Source organism: Aptenodytes patagonicus, chromosome 6 (genome assembly GCF_965638725.1).
Source record: "Aptenodytes patagonicus chromosome 6, bAptPat1.pri.cur, whole genome shotgun sequence".
NCBI classification, from domain to species: domain Eukaryota; kingdom Metazoa; phylum Chordata; class Aves; order Sphenisciformes; family Spheniscidae; genus Aptenodytes; species Aptenodytes patagonicus.
In genome coordinates this window covers 74,581,469-74,595,175 of record NC_134954.1, presented here as the reverse complement: position 1 = coordinate 74,595,175, position 13,707 = coordinate 74,581,469, and the positions used below count along the sequence as shown (strand labels likewise).

Genomic DNA, 13,707 nt, shown 5'->3' with positions numbered 1-13,707 from the left:
GATTTAACCGCAGTTAACCAGCAGCCATTGCAGGAGGGACTCGTACCAGGACTTACTGCTGTTTCCCAGGATGGGTTGTAACTCCCAGCGAGGTAGTGCTGTGACACAACTCAGCCGAGTCCTCGCGCAGGTGCTTGCAGGGACTTAGGTGACACGGCAATCGTCAGAGGAACCTGAAGTGCTTTGCTGAGTAAGAGGATGGATGTAGGCATGTGCTTAATTGCTTTGCTGAATAATAGGCCAAAATGATATAGCAGCTAAGAACTGTTCTCGCAAAGGGGACTGGGTAACTTTTGGTACCCTCAGCTGTTTTATGTAGTTGTTGCCAGCAGAGGTGAGACAGCTGGAGCAGTTTAACTAGTGCCACAATGCATTTAACAACTTACTTATTACTAATACTGATGTGTAAATGCATTTTTATGGTCAAGAGAATGGAAACACTCATGGACAAACTAGTGAAACATTTTGTCCATCTTTGTACTTCAAGTAGTTTATGCTGTCCTTTTTGCCATTAAAACATCTCAGCTTTGTCTTGCCCAATTAGCGTTTGAGGTTCTGGCAAATGCAAAACAACATTTGAGTTTACAGTTATTTATAACATAAGAAATTACATCTGTCAAAATGTGAAAAAGAAAAGTTTAGAACAACTAACATATGCAATGCCCACTATCTCAGGCTTCTTTTTCAGTCTACACAGATCTTTGAACTGTAGACCTTTTCCATGTGTAACACCTAGTGAATGTATACCTGTAATGCATGTCAGGCAAAATCTTGTACGTCTTGCATGTTCATTTGAACGTTACAGAAAAAGATGTAGTATTTTGGCAGTAAATGTATATATTACTAGTACTTTTTTAAAAACCAAATTTCTTAGATGTAAAAACACAATCTGTGCTGAACTGAAGACAGCTTGAGAAAGGAGATGTGACTGCAAGATTTTAAATTCAGGGAAAAAAAAGAGATCATGATAAGAAGTGTTAGAACAATTGCCCTATTTTCTAATAATTAGTATTCACAAAGAAAAGCATGTTCTAACTACCTAGTAATTTCCAAATTGCTGAGACACCTAATGAGTTGTCTTAAATAAATTTACCAAACATATAGAAGGAAATAATTACTGAGCATTTAAGTCTGAAATCACAACTCAGTGCAAAATGGTTATGCAGCTGGCTTGTGTGTTTGTCAGTTATTCAGCGAAAAAATTATTTGATTGGGAACTGAACCTTGTCCTGTTTGGACTCTCAATGGCACATTCACATTGTCTCTTAAATGTGAATTTGTGAAAAAGTCCTACTAAAATGCTTTCCTACCACCCTTCTGGACCTTGTTATTTAACATTACAACAGCTGTAACAGATTTTGTAATTCTAGAGGGATATTAATAATTCTAGAGGATATTAAAAGGAAAATAGGGGCTGTGCTTCCAGTGTAATCTCTGCACCTCATTCTGCATAGCCTTTACATGTGGGAATAACCTCTTTGGTTTCATTAGTGCTCCTCCTGCCTTGAGCTCCCACAGAAGTCTCACTCCAGTGCTTAGGGTAGGACCTCTCTGCGGTATTTTACTGGGGTGGTGGTTCTAGCACATGCAGATTTTTCTGGCCCTGACTTTGGTTGCAGCACAGTAGTGTTTTCATGCCAAATTAATAGATACCCACTGGTTTGTATTTCCCTCTTAATTACATCACCTGCCCAGTAATTAAATTTAGCTGCCTGCCCTGAGTGCTGAGACCAGGTGAGCACCAACTATGGTCAACAGTAGTGGCCACTGTTATTTAAAATGCGGGTTTTTTTAAAGCCCACAAGTTTTGGTTCCTGTTTTCATGTAAAAATATGTTAGTACTGTTGTGGTTTAACCCTGCAGGCAGCTAAACACTGTATCAGCTACTAGGAAGAAAATTAACTCTGTCCCAGCCGAAACCAGGACAAGTACTTATCCTCTATAACACCTGTCTATGGCATGCTTACAGTAGTAATCTCTGTGAGCTAAACCTACGTTTTCAGGTGGTGGGAACAATACAGATACTATGACTAGCTTGTGTAGAGGCTAATCTTGTGCAGAGGGACTGCATGATGCACATGGACCAGTGAGATGGTTTACGTTGGGTCTTGGAGTGAACTGCATCTGCAAGGAATAGGTCTTCTGATGTAAAAAAAAAAAAAAAAAAGCATCATTCCTTGAACGCATGTGGCATATGGCAGCATATGGCCCTGCAGCCATCACTGTGCCTATTTGTTCTCCTTTTGCTTTGTCAAGAACTTTGTCAAGTTTCTGGGAACTTGTGAAGGAGGTACATAGCCTCATGCGCGATGCGCACCGACCTCAATTCTCGCTGAAAGTTGCAGAGGGCTGAGGACACTCAGTCTTTTTTCAAGTTGAGGCTCTAGTTCTTGACGAATAAATCTTGTGTGAAAGGGAGGTAAAGGATGGCCTAATGTAACGTTCCTGCTAATGAAATCAGTCTTCCTTCTCCGGGTAGCTACTTAGGTTTTTGGCTACTTCCACTGTTGGAAGACACCTCAGCCCCAACTAGGAACAGAGCTATGTTCTAGAGTTAAACAGGCTTTAGGATATATCTTTTGTTTCTGAGCAGTGCTGATGTCCCAAATCACACTGAAGTCTAAGCAGGCTGTTGTTGCTCATTATTGAAGATGGGAGCATAAATGATTACATGGGGTTTTATTATTCTTTTTAAGTGAATGAATGAATAGAGCAGTGACTGCAGTGGAAAAGAAGTGACAAAGTGATGAAGCAAAACAATCTAATAATAGTAATAACAGTAAACAAATCTTGAGTTGCTTAAACCTTGCAATATATGGTAAATAGAGCCACCTCTCTGACGGAGTTATATTGGCCTTTGACCTGCATATGCTGTTCTGGTAGTAAAAAAGCCTTCTCTCATTTCCATGCACATACCTGCCAAGCTCAGAAGTATTGTATATAAGTAGTTTTAAAGACCTGTATCACAATCTAACTTGAATAAATAATTCTCTCTAAATACATATCCTGGAAAATAGCCAGCAATTTTTGTCGTACGGAAAACATTACTCTTACAGACGAGACGTGGTTGCCAAAGACAGGCTTCATCTGTGCCCTGCGTAGTTTGGTGCTGCGGGTAAGAGGGGACTGTGGACAGGCAGGGACAGTCGCTCCTGGCTTTGCACAAGGAGCACAAGGTGTTGCTCCAAGCTGAGCTTTGGCCTCCTCTTCTGGCCAGGGCTCAGCACAGAGTGGATTACACTGGGGGTTTTGAGCTTTCTGTTCTGCTTTGGGAGGATGAAATCTTGGGATTTCACCTATGTGGCAGGAAGAATGCTTCCTGCCTGCTTTTGTACAAAATACTGTTGGTTACAGTACTTGCGCAGATAACTTGTTATCATGAGATATACTGAATGCAGCTAGAGCGAAAACGGTACTGGTTTCGAATGAACTCTGCCCTCTTTTGCTCCTCAGTTAAACTGAGTAATCGTGCCTGGTATGGTTTGGAATATGGTTTGGCTTCAGAGCAAGGGTTACTTTGCTGTTTTCTGTGTTTCAGCCTAAGACTGAATTTCTTGGGAAGTTAACAAAGTGTCTGGTAGCAGCCTAGCTGTGAGTGATAACCGTGTGGCATCCTAGCACCCTGCCAGTCCCTTCCAGGAGCACCATATTTCATGTGCAGGTCTCTGATCAGAGGTTTCGGCAGCTGGAGGAACTACAAGTGCTAAAGTGCCCAATTAATCATGAATGGCTCTATTCAATGGGAAGAAATGCTTTCTGATTCTTGCAAAGCAAAGATCCTACAACATTCAAGCCCCATGATATATGTATTTATAGGTATTTAATCCAGCCAAAGGGACTAGTAGTAGCCACTACTACTACAATTCTCCATGATTCCATGTCTTAGCCGAGAAATGAAATTTCAGCTTCTCTGCATGCAAGTTTAGCGTTTCCTGGCAGTGCTGTAACAACAGCTCCAGTCCTAAATGTGGTACTTCCCTGCTTTTGTTGGAATCGCAGGTGTAGGGGAGAGATCCGTAAATTAAAATGTCCAGCTTTCTATAAGGACATTTGAACGAGCTGGATATTAAAGGACACATCAAGATTGCACTCAGAAGTCTCCTTTTGATGCTTTGATTCTTGGTAACGTGGTTAGTGTGGTGGGTTGACCCTAGCTGGATGCCAGGTGCCCACCAGTGCCGCTCTATCACTCCCCTCCTCAGCTGGAGAAAAAAATATGACGAGAGGCTTATGGGTCGAGATAAGGACAGGGAGATCACTCAGCAATTACCATCAGGCAAAACAGACTCGACTTGGGGAAAATGAATTTAATTTATTTCCAATCAAATCAGAGTAGGGTAATGAGAAATAAAACCAAATCTTAAAACACCTTCCCCCCCACCCCTCCCTTCTTCCCGGGCTCAACTTCACTCCCGATTTTCTCTACCTCCTCCCCCCGAGCAGCACAGCGGGACGGGGAATGGGGGTTGCGGTCGGTTCATCACACGTTGTCTCTGCTGCTGCTTCCTCCTCACACTCTTCCCCTGCTCCAGCGCAGGGTCCCTCCCACGGGAGACAGTCCTCCACCAACTTCTCCAACATGGGTCCTTCCCATGGACTGCAGTTCTTCACGAACTGCTCCAGCGTGGGTCCCTTCCACAGGGTGCAGTCCTTCAGGAACAGACTGCTCCAGCGTGGGTCCCCCATGGTGTCACAACTCCTGCCAGCAAACCTGCTCCAGCGTGGGCTCCTCTCTCCACGGGTCCACACGTCCTGCCAGGAGCCTGCTCCAGCACCGGCTTCCCACGGGGTCACAGCCTCCTTCAGGCATCTGCCTGCTCCGGCGTGGGGTCCTCCACGGGCTGCAGGTGGATATCTGCTCCACTGTGGACCTCCGTGGGCTGCAGGGGGACAGCCTGCCTCACCATGGTCTTCACCACGGGCTGCAGGGGAATGTCTGCTCCGGCGCCTGGAGCACCTCCTCCCCCTCCTTCTTCACTGACCTTGGTGTCTGCAGAGTTGTTTCTCTCACATACTCTCACCCCTCTCTTCAGCTGCAGTTGCTGTTGCACGACAACTTTTTCCCCTTCTTAAATACGTTATCCCAGAGGTACTACCACCGTCGCTGATGGGCTCGGCCTTGGCCAGCGGCGGGTCCATCTTGGAACCGGCTGGCATGGGCTCTGTCGGACATGGGGGAAGCTTCTAGCAGCTTCTCACAGAAGCCACCCCTGTACCTCCCCCGCTACCACAGCCTTGCCACGCAAACTCAATACAGTTAGTTAAAAAGAAAAAACAGCAACAAAACCACCGCAGAAAGCCAGATCCACTGTATTGTCCCTCTCCTCCAGGGTATGTAGGGAGTCTGCAGTTCCTCCCAACCTGTGCTGTTCTGATTCTGCCATACAGTGTCAACATAATGCACAGAATCAACGTGGAACAATTTGCAACATAAGACAAGTTTCCATATCTGTATATCCATCTGTAAATGTAAATTTTTCTTTTACTAATTTTTACATAAGTTGCAGGCCTCCTGTGCAGCAGGGCTTCTGTGCACTAGCCCTCGGTGGGGATTTTGCTGGCTGTCCCCAACCTCACAGACAGGAATGTGACGACGCAGGCTGAGTGCGAAAAACAGCACGTAGGAGAAAGTCGCATTGTGCTTTACAAGGCCATGTTTGTCTGTTTTCCAATATAAAACAGCTAAACAATGATGAGCAATCTTGTTTCGTACAGTATTGCTCTCTTAAACCTCTATTGTGCTGTATGTGTGCTCACACACTTGGATGACTGCTAGAAAAGTTTTAGTTGAGGTCCTGACTGGTTTAAAAGCATTGGAGTGACCTCTGGTTCAGCTCTTCGGTCTGCTGTGTAACCTCTGCGTTCAGCATCAGGACGGGATCTTTAGGATCTTCGGGGCCTTTGCATACTGTGTCTTGCAGGAGGTGAAACTGCCTTGAGCATCCGAAAACCTGTATGGAAGCTTGAAGGTACCAAGTTGGGATTCCTGTTGCAGGGAGGAACTAAGAGGAGGCACAGGATGAGAGTCAGACAGGGGTGAGGACAGGATGGGACAGGAGTGATCTTTTTTCCCCTGAAGTATTTCATGCTGTCCCTAGCTCTGGTATTATTCAAACTCCAGCAAACCATTCAAAATAATTGGCTGCCTCGAGGTGTGCTGCCGCTCCTGATACTTTGTCATTTTAAAGTGCTGTGGATTTTCAAAAGGAACTCTCTGTTATTGCAAAGACATTTTTCATGTTCTCAGCTGAAAACAACGTGTGCGTATGAACACAGATACTAGGGCTTTCCTCTTCAGTGGCATGTATGCTTTATTAAGCATAGTGATTGCCATGTGTGCTCAATGTCTGCTTATTCCTGGAAAGAGAGCTGTGCTCAAAATGCCCATAGCTAGTCCTTCTGTAGGAGAAGGATGCCTACAATTAGACAATGCTGCCCTGTTGTCTTGCTTAATGGATAAGGCAGAAGCTTTTTCTCTGAGCAGGGTATGTTTTCAGAAATGCTTTCTGGGTTGTGATGGACTCTGCAGCACCCTAAATCTTTTGAAAAGAGACTGCATGTCATCTGGCTTATTGGAGCTCCTAATGGATTGATGCTTTAATTGCACAGGCTATATGAGAGAGCATTGCAAGTTATGGCTGGATAGAGAGCAATTCAGATCTGTATATTTATGGCAGTTGGAAAAAAAAATATTTGCAGCCCCACTGAGGTCTTTATTTTTTTTCCCCTTCTGAAACCATAACAGCTAAAGGTTGATATTTTCTTCGGCTCTTTTCTTCAGCAAGCAGGAAGGCTGGACCTGGCTGGCTGTTGTTTGTAGCGTGCAGGAGTAGGATGCATGTGAACTTTTCCTCCCTAAACAGGCTGGGGCACAGAAACACCATGTTCGCTAGGAATATTTTGTTACCTTTTCCAGTCATCCAGCCACCTCAGCATGTATCTTTCAGAAGTCTCAAGTGAGCAAGTCGCCAGTCAGTGAGCAAGAGGGACTGATGATTTACCATTATTTTGTAGTTGCTGAATAAACAAACACACTGTTCTTTCTGCTTTGCCCTTTTTCCCCTAGCATTTTTGGGATTGCTTCAAACCTCAATGTTTTTATCAAAGCTGAATTATACTAATTGATGAGAGAGAAAAATGAATGAGGGAGAAAATAAATAATAAATTGCAAGAAAAATGAATTCACAGAAGCCCAAAGTAAAAAGGCTCTGAAATATGAAATGAGTCTTTCATTGCCTTGAATAATATAATTATCTAGCAAAGCCTGTTTCCTTGTCAAGTATGGTGTGCACTTGAACTCATTGCATATGCTCCCACTTCACAAAGTTCCTGTGTCTCCCAGGGGGTCGTGAGGTTGAGGTTGGGTAACAGCATGATAATTGGTCCTTTTAATATTATGTGCAAATGTGAAACTGTGGACATACATGATATGCCCCAAATTATCAGCTTGCTACTGTAAGCAGTATGAAAATGAAGAAATGAAAGGGTCTTTTTGATAACGTTTTTGTGTACAGGAAAAGATGGGGAATGTCTTCTTTCCTCTTTTTTCTCCTCTCACTTCCCTAAGACTACTAACATACTTTGGTTTTCATTGTGTGGTCAGGCAGTCAGTTATACTTCCCCAGCTGCGACAAGAGCATGGATGCATCATAGTATTTAGTATTATCACATCTATTGCAGTTTCAACAAATACAAGCTGTCAGTCCAGAACTTCATTGCACTTGGTGTTGTACAGGCATGAGTATTCGTGTTAGCTTGTTGCATGATATTCTGTCAATATTGCACAATATTGCTGTCAATATTCTGATCTTCAAACAAAAATTTCAAACAACTGAAAATTAAATACAAGAAGTGATGCTTTTGTCTGTGCACAGTTTTAAAAAATAGTCAAAAGCTGGACTTCTGAGGATAACAAGGGTTATTTTTAATTTATGGACTGCTTGTGTTACAGTAGTTCCCGGAAGCCTTACTCAGGTTCTGAGTCCCATTTTGTGAGTAGAAGTCGCTTGCTGCCAGGAGTCCAGTGTAACTAGAAATGCATCTTGGCCGGTGAATGCAGAGTGCAGAAATCAAGGGTGGTATTAACAGAAGCATGAATTATGACCGGGAAGTCGGCGAGATGGCTTGAAAGGGTAAATGTGCGTACCCGGTAGCACTGTGTAGTCTTGCTCAGTGTGGGGCAGTGGTGGAGCTGAGAAAAGTAAACCTTAATCTTGCTTGGTCTTCTGCTCTGACCGAACGTGGACGCTCGCGTTCCTTGGCCCATGCTTACAGTACGTTACAGAATGCCAATTTTCATTACTTACCTTGGACTGCTTTTTCTGTCCATCTTGCTGCTATTTGCAGAATCGTGCCTTGTTTTCAGTGTGATGCTGCAGTTCAGCATCACATGAGTCACAGTCCTGGGGCTGCATCTTTCAGATAAGCCACTTGCTATTTGGCATAACTTGCAAGAGAAGGGATCATGCGGATGTGATTGTACCAACCCGTATCATTTGGCATACAGGCAGTGATTAGTATTGAAGAGCAGCCTGGGGTAGCCTTGCAGTATCAGCTACTTTGGTTAAGACTACTTTGTTCTGACAGCATTAAATAGGTCAGTGCTCAAACATGTACCACTAAAAGCTAGTATGGGAAACTGTACATCCAGCATAGGTATCTATTTCTATTAAATTCCCTTACAGAGCTACACTGGATCATATCCAGAGGACTTGAATAAATATATAGACGTGAGCCTGTGCACTTTTTGTTCACCATTTCTCCATACAGATAATTTCTGCAATCCACCTACGTGCGTGATGCTGGTATCTGTCCTGTCGGTGATGTGTTCTGTGCCTTGTTCTCATACACCTTTCAGTACATAGAAAATTAAGGGGGAAATGACATGGTCAGAGAGCACATGGGTGAGGAACAGTGTCTGCTACTCTCGATGACAGCAGTAGTGGCTTTGTCTCAGGCTTCAGGCATGCCAGGATGTGATGCATTCCTGTTGCGGTGTCTTACGCCAGGTAGAACTAAAATCTTGGAAAGAAGCCCATTCCTACTGCAGTATATTATTTGTATTTATCATTATGCCTTTTGATTTATTACTTGGACAGTGTGATTACTTTTCCTTCTTCCTTTCTGCTGCTATTGAAGCTTTGTTGTCTGTAAGTAAAAAATGTGATGATCAGCAGCTATAAAGCATTTTGTATCTTCAGAGTGTTTAGTGGACAATAAATGATAAGCTGTTCTTCTCTACCACAAAGTTGGTCTGTCTTTGCAACTCGTATTTTTTTTTCTTCTTTTCTTTTTTTTCTTTTTTGTCATTGCTTTGAACGATGCGGGCTCAGGTATGGAGGACAGGCAATAATTTTAGGGCTAGAATATTTGACCATATAAATCCAGTCTCCCACTGATAGACTTCCCCTTCAGTTGCTGAACAGAGATGTAGGTTGGAACAGTAGGTTATGCAGGGGGGTGTCCTGCTACCCATTTCGCCTAGGTGTGATGAGTTGGCATGCTTTGCACTCTCACTTTTGATCAGGGAAGAAATGCTTTTATGCCTCTGTTGGTGATGCATTCGGTAGCTGAAGTTTTAATCTTGCCCTCAAGATGGGCAGAGAGGGATAACTGGCAGCCACTGAGCAGCCCGAGAGGTGTCTTTGGTGCACACCTAGCCAAGTGCTGTGGCTGGTGAGTTCCCTGGTCTCTGCTACATCCCAAAGGAAGCAGAAGGAAGAGCAGCATGTCTAGCTTCCGAGCTAAGAAAAGCTTGTGCTGCTGCCAGCAGCTAATGCTATTTTTCAGCCTGTTGATGTTAGACTTGTTCCAGCTCAGGACCCCAAACGCGTGTGTCTCTGCAGACACCCTGTTGCTGAGAGGCACGCTGCCCTTTCCAGCTCACCTTGGTGCGTAGGGTGCAGAGTGGCCGGCTGTCCCGGGAAGGAATTTTTCTGGTCTGTTAAGATCATAGTTGTGTGTTAGCTCACGTTAGGCGAATCCTGTTCTTGACATAGAGGAAATCTGCCCTCCCTAGTGACAGTACCATGCTTATGGCCAAGTTATGAGTATGTAACAAGAAGAGAGCATATGCTCATCAGTGGTTCATTGCCAGAAGTCTTCTAATGGACATGTATTCACATCAATATTTAAGGATATGTTAGTTTATATGGAGAGTAAGAACATTGACTTCTATGGTAGATTACGTAGAATATGTGTCCCTGTGCTGCAGGATATAAATCAATTTAAGGAAAAAAAATTGAAAGATATAATGCTGTAGAGTGGCTCTTTTGGAACATGTATAGAGTTACAGATTCTGGAGCTCTATAGAGATATAAATATACAGATAGATATGTCTTCAATTTCTTGCTAGAAATGTGATGACTTAGAAATTATTTGTTACACTGGTTATATAATACAATACAGCATATGTAGTCCAACACATTACTCCTTTCCCTTATTTAAAAACAGAAACAGTGTCCCTTAGCAGTGGTCATACGTTGCTGTATATTCCTCCTACTGAGTACAGTACTGGGGCCGGATCCTTCTGCAGCTGTGCGTTATCCTGATCCTTTTGAAGTTCTCTTTTTTTATGGTAGTGGGGTTTTTTGTAGTTATTTTTCCTAAGACATGCAAAATATGTAGGTTAAAAAGTTAGACTACAATGCAAACTATGTGCAGCTCTTTACGCTAAACTTTATATACTGACTTTTGTAGCAGCCATTACCAGCACAGCTGCGTGCTGTGATACAGAACCTGGGGAGTGTGTGATTGCTGCACGTCACCTGCAGCCAGTGCAGAGCGTCGGGCTGGGGAGGGTGAAATGCAGACCTCTCCTGTGCTGGGAGCAGACTAACGACCCAAGCACAAGTTAGTCAAATGCTGTATTGAACAGAACAGGATTCTGCAAGGCCGGACTCTGGCTTAAGCAAAGGCCATAATTCACCAGACAGACATATTAATTTATTAGTCAAAATTCCATTTGCTTGGGAAATGGCTCAATAAGGGACATATATTTCCTGTTCAACATTTACCTTGAGTGGAAAGTTAGACCTAGACTTTAGGATTTTGAGATCTTTGTAGGAGTTTCCTCCTATAGTGAAAATTTACTTCCCCTTTTGTGTGAATGCCCAGTCGTACACACCTCCATCAGTGGTGCTCCTTGAAGTCTAGGTTCAAGTCCTAGTCTTGCTAGGCTTCTGGGTCATTAGAATAAAATAGAGTAGAATAGACTATTTCAGTTGGAAGGGACCTACAGTGAGTCGAGTGTTTGAGGTTTTGGAGAGGGGGGGATTGGTATGTCAGATTCATCATGAGTAAACATTCCCTTTACTTTACCTTACCTGTTTTGCAAGATTAAACCCCTGTCTTTCAGTTGGCTCCACGCAAACATAAAGATCAGCTGTGTAGGATGCTGGAGTCAGGTTGCTTTATAAAAAGAAGAGAGGAGCCACTTGCACACTTCAATGTTGCCAGGCATCCTGACTAATGTCCCAGACAAAAAAAATCTAACTCTGGCAGTACCTAATTTCCTCCTGTATAGTCTGTTGCATTCTGCTTCTGCTTGTATGTGCTGTTTTCGTTTCCTATCATTGTATAGCTTTTGTGTTGCCCTGTTGAGGAGCTTTTAATAATGTGACTTTTGCCGCTTTGTTTTCCCGCTTGAAGCACAGAATAAAGCTTTGTGTGAGTCGCACCCATGGCAGGGATGAAAGTACTTACACAATGGTACTGTATTTACAGGGAGGGGTGATTCTAACCAAGCTTTATAATACCTTAATTATATTTTATGTGACCTAGCCCGTGACAATCTCGAATCTAAGGTTGTCAAACAGGGTTTAAATATTATGAAGATTTCTGGACAGTGCCCACAGCTGAGCTGTATTTCACTGTGTCAGTAAGAAAGTAAAGAGATTCTGTAAAAGTGGAGAGAGAGGTTTTTCTTGGGATTTTTGTCTTTGGCTTAGTGCACCTGATCAGTAAAGCCAGATTATTTCTCTGCTAAGTTCTACAGATTTTTTGTGCTAGCAACAATATGTAAAGCCCACTCAAAGAAATTAAGAAACAAATATTTTAAAAGTATTTTATGAAGCTGACTGGGGAGGGGGTTTCTCTTTCTTACATATGTTTTCTTAGTGACATGAATTTAATTTCAGGGCTCAGCAGATTCGTACACAAGCAGACCCTCAGACTCTGATGTCTCTTTGGAAGAAGATAGGGAAGCAATCCGCCAAGAAAGAGAACAACAAGCAGCTATACAACTTGAAAGGGCGAAGGTGTGTTCTTTTCAACTTTAATAATAACTAAGTTATGTGGCATTTATCTTTTGCCTAGTGTTAAAATTCACACTGTTTGTTTTATAACGATGATGCAATCTTTTGAAATAGTTTGGCAATTGAGTCAAATTACCTGCAGACAAGACGTTTGGGGGAATATAGTGTAAATATTCTCATATAAATGGGGATCTTTTCTAGTGACCTGAACTCTGCTGGCTTGTGTGAAATTATTAGCTCTGAATTTTGATGTATTTGGCAAATGTTCTCTGCTAGGTTTTCAGTAATTTGATACAACAAATGAATTCTTGATTCAGAAAACTTTCCACTGTTTGTGATGTGTGTTTCTATTTGTAGTCCAAACCAGTAGCGTTTGCTGTTAAGACTAATGTGAGTTACTGTGGAGCTCTGGATGAAGATGTTCCTGTCCCAAGCACTGCCATCTCTTTTGATGCCAAGGACTTCCTACACATTAAAGAGGTAAAACCAAGAAGTAGTAAAAGGGAATATGAAAGGGAATCTTTTTACATGCCAAGGATCGCGATTTGAGCAGTCAGGCTGAGCCATACCAGATTAAAAAGAGAGCCAAGAGCTGAGTGGAGGCAGGAGAGCACAGCACATCGCCTGATTGGTGATGATGTAGTGATACTTCAGCTTTTTTAGAGTTCTGGCACCCTGGGGTGGTTATCTTGCACATTTTTAATGCTTGATGTTACCAACTTGTTGGATTTTCATGTCACAGGAAGGAAATAACATCTTGCTATATTTTAAATACCCTTCAACACGGTAGATTCAGATTCTTTTCATCAGACGAAGTTTGTGATGGAGCAGAGATTAAGTGATCTATTGATCAAAAAGTGAAGTAGCACCAAGTTACACCAGGTCTTCATAAAGCACCAGATAGGCTTGTAAGGGAGGAAATAAGACTTAGAATAATATGATAAGAAAAGAAAATATTGAAGAGGACAGATACAAAAATAAGGAAGAAGGAATGGGAATAAATGGGCCCTGAATATGGCATTGGTAGAGAAAAATACGTTTTATTGCATGTTGAGCATATTTTCTGCAATTCTTTATCTGAAGTGAGCCCTCCAAATTTGCATAAACCCCTGTTGTTTTGTGGATTTGTACATAGGCTTGCAGTCTGCAAAAACATTTTTTCATCTCTGCATTCTGGATTTATTTTAGGGTGTTCAGTACTCATTTGTCTCTCTCTTTGGACACATGTCCGTCATTGCTCCAGAGCACTGATCTCCCATAGACTGAGCACATCTAGGAGGAAAACACCTGCTTCTGCACCTCTAGAGGCAGAGATTGATGGTAGAACAGGGGGTTTTGCTGTTCTTTCTCTGTGAGAAGGACACAGGAGAGGCAGTTGATTCCCTTGTTCCATTTTCTCCATTTGCTGCAAACAGATGGAAGTTTGATGGGGATTTTTTTATTTGTTTCTTTC

General features: G+C 42.7%; 1 protein-coding gene across 4 annotated transcripts in view; it reads left to right on the top strand.

Moving 5' to 3' along the window:
- The window catches only part of CACNB4 (calcium voltage-gated channel auxiliary subunit beta 4), a 112,302-nt gene that overhangs the window by 67,215 nt on the left and 31,380 nt on the right, over positions 1-13,707 (top strand). For all 4 annotated transcript variants that reach the window (XM_076343197.1, XM_076343198.1, XM_076343199.1 and 1 more), the window contains 2 exons: positions 12,138-12,257; positions 12,612-12,734. In XM_076343197.1, coding sequence (XP_076199312.1) covers positions 12,138-12,257; positions 12,612-12,734 — 243 coding nt within the window. The remainder of the gene's footprint in view (positions 1-12,137; positions 12,258-12,611; positions 12,735-13,707) is intronic.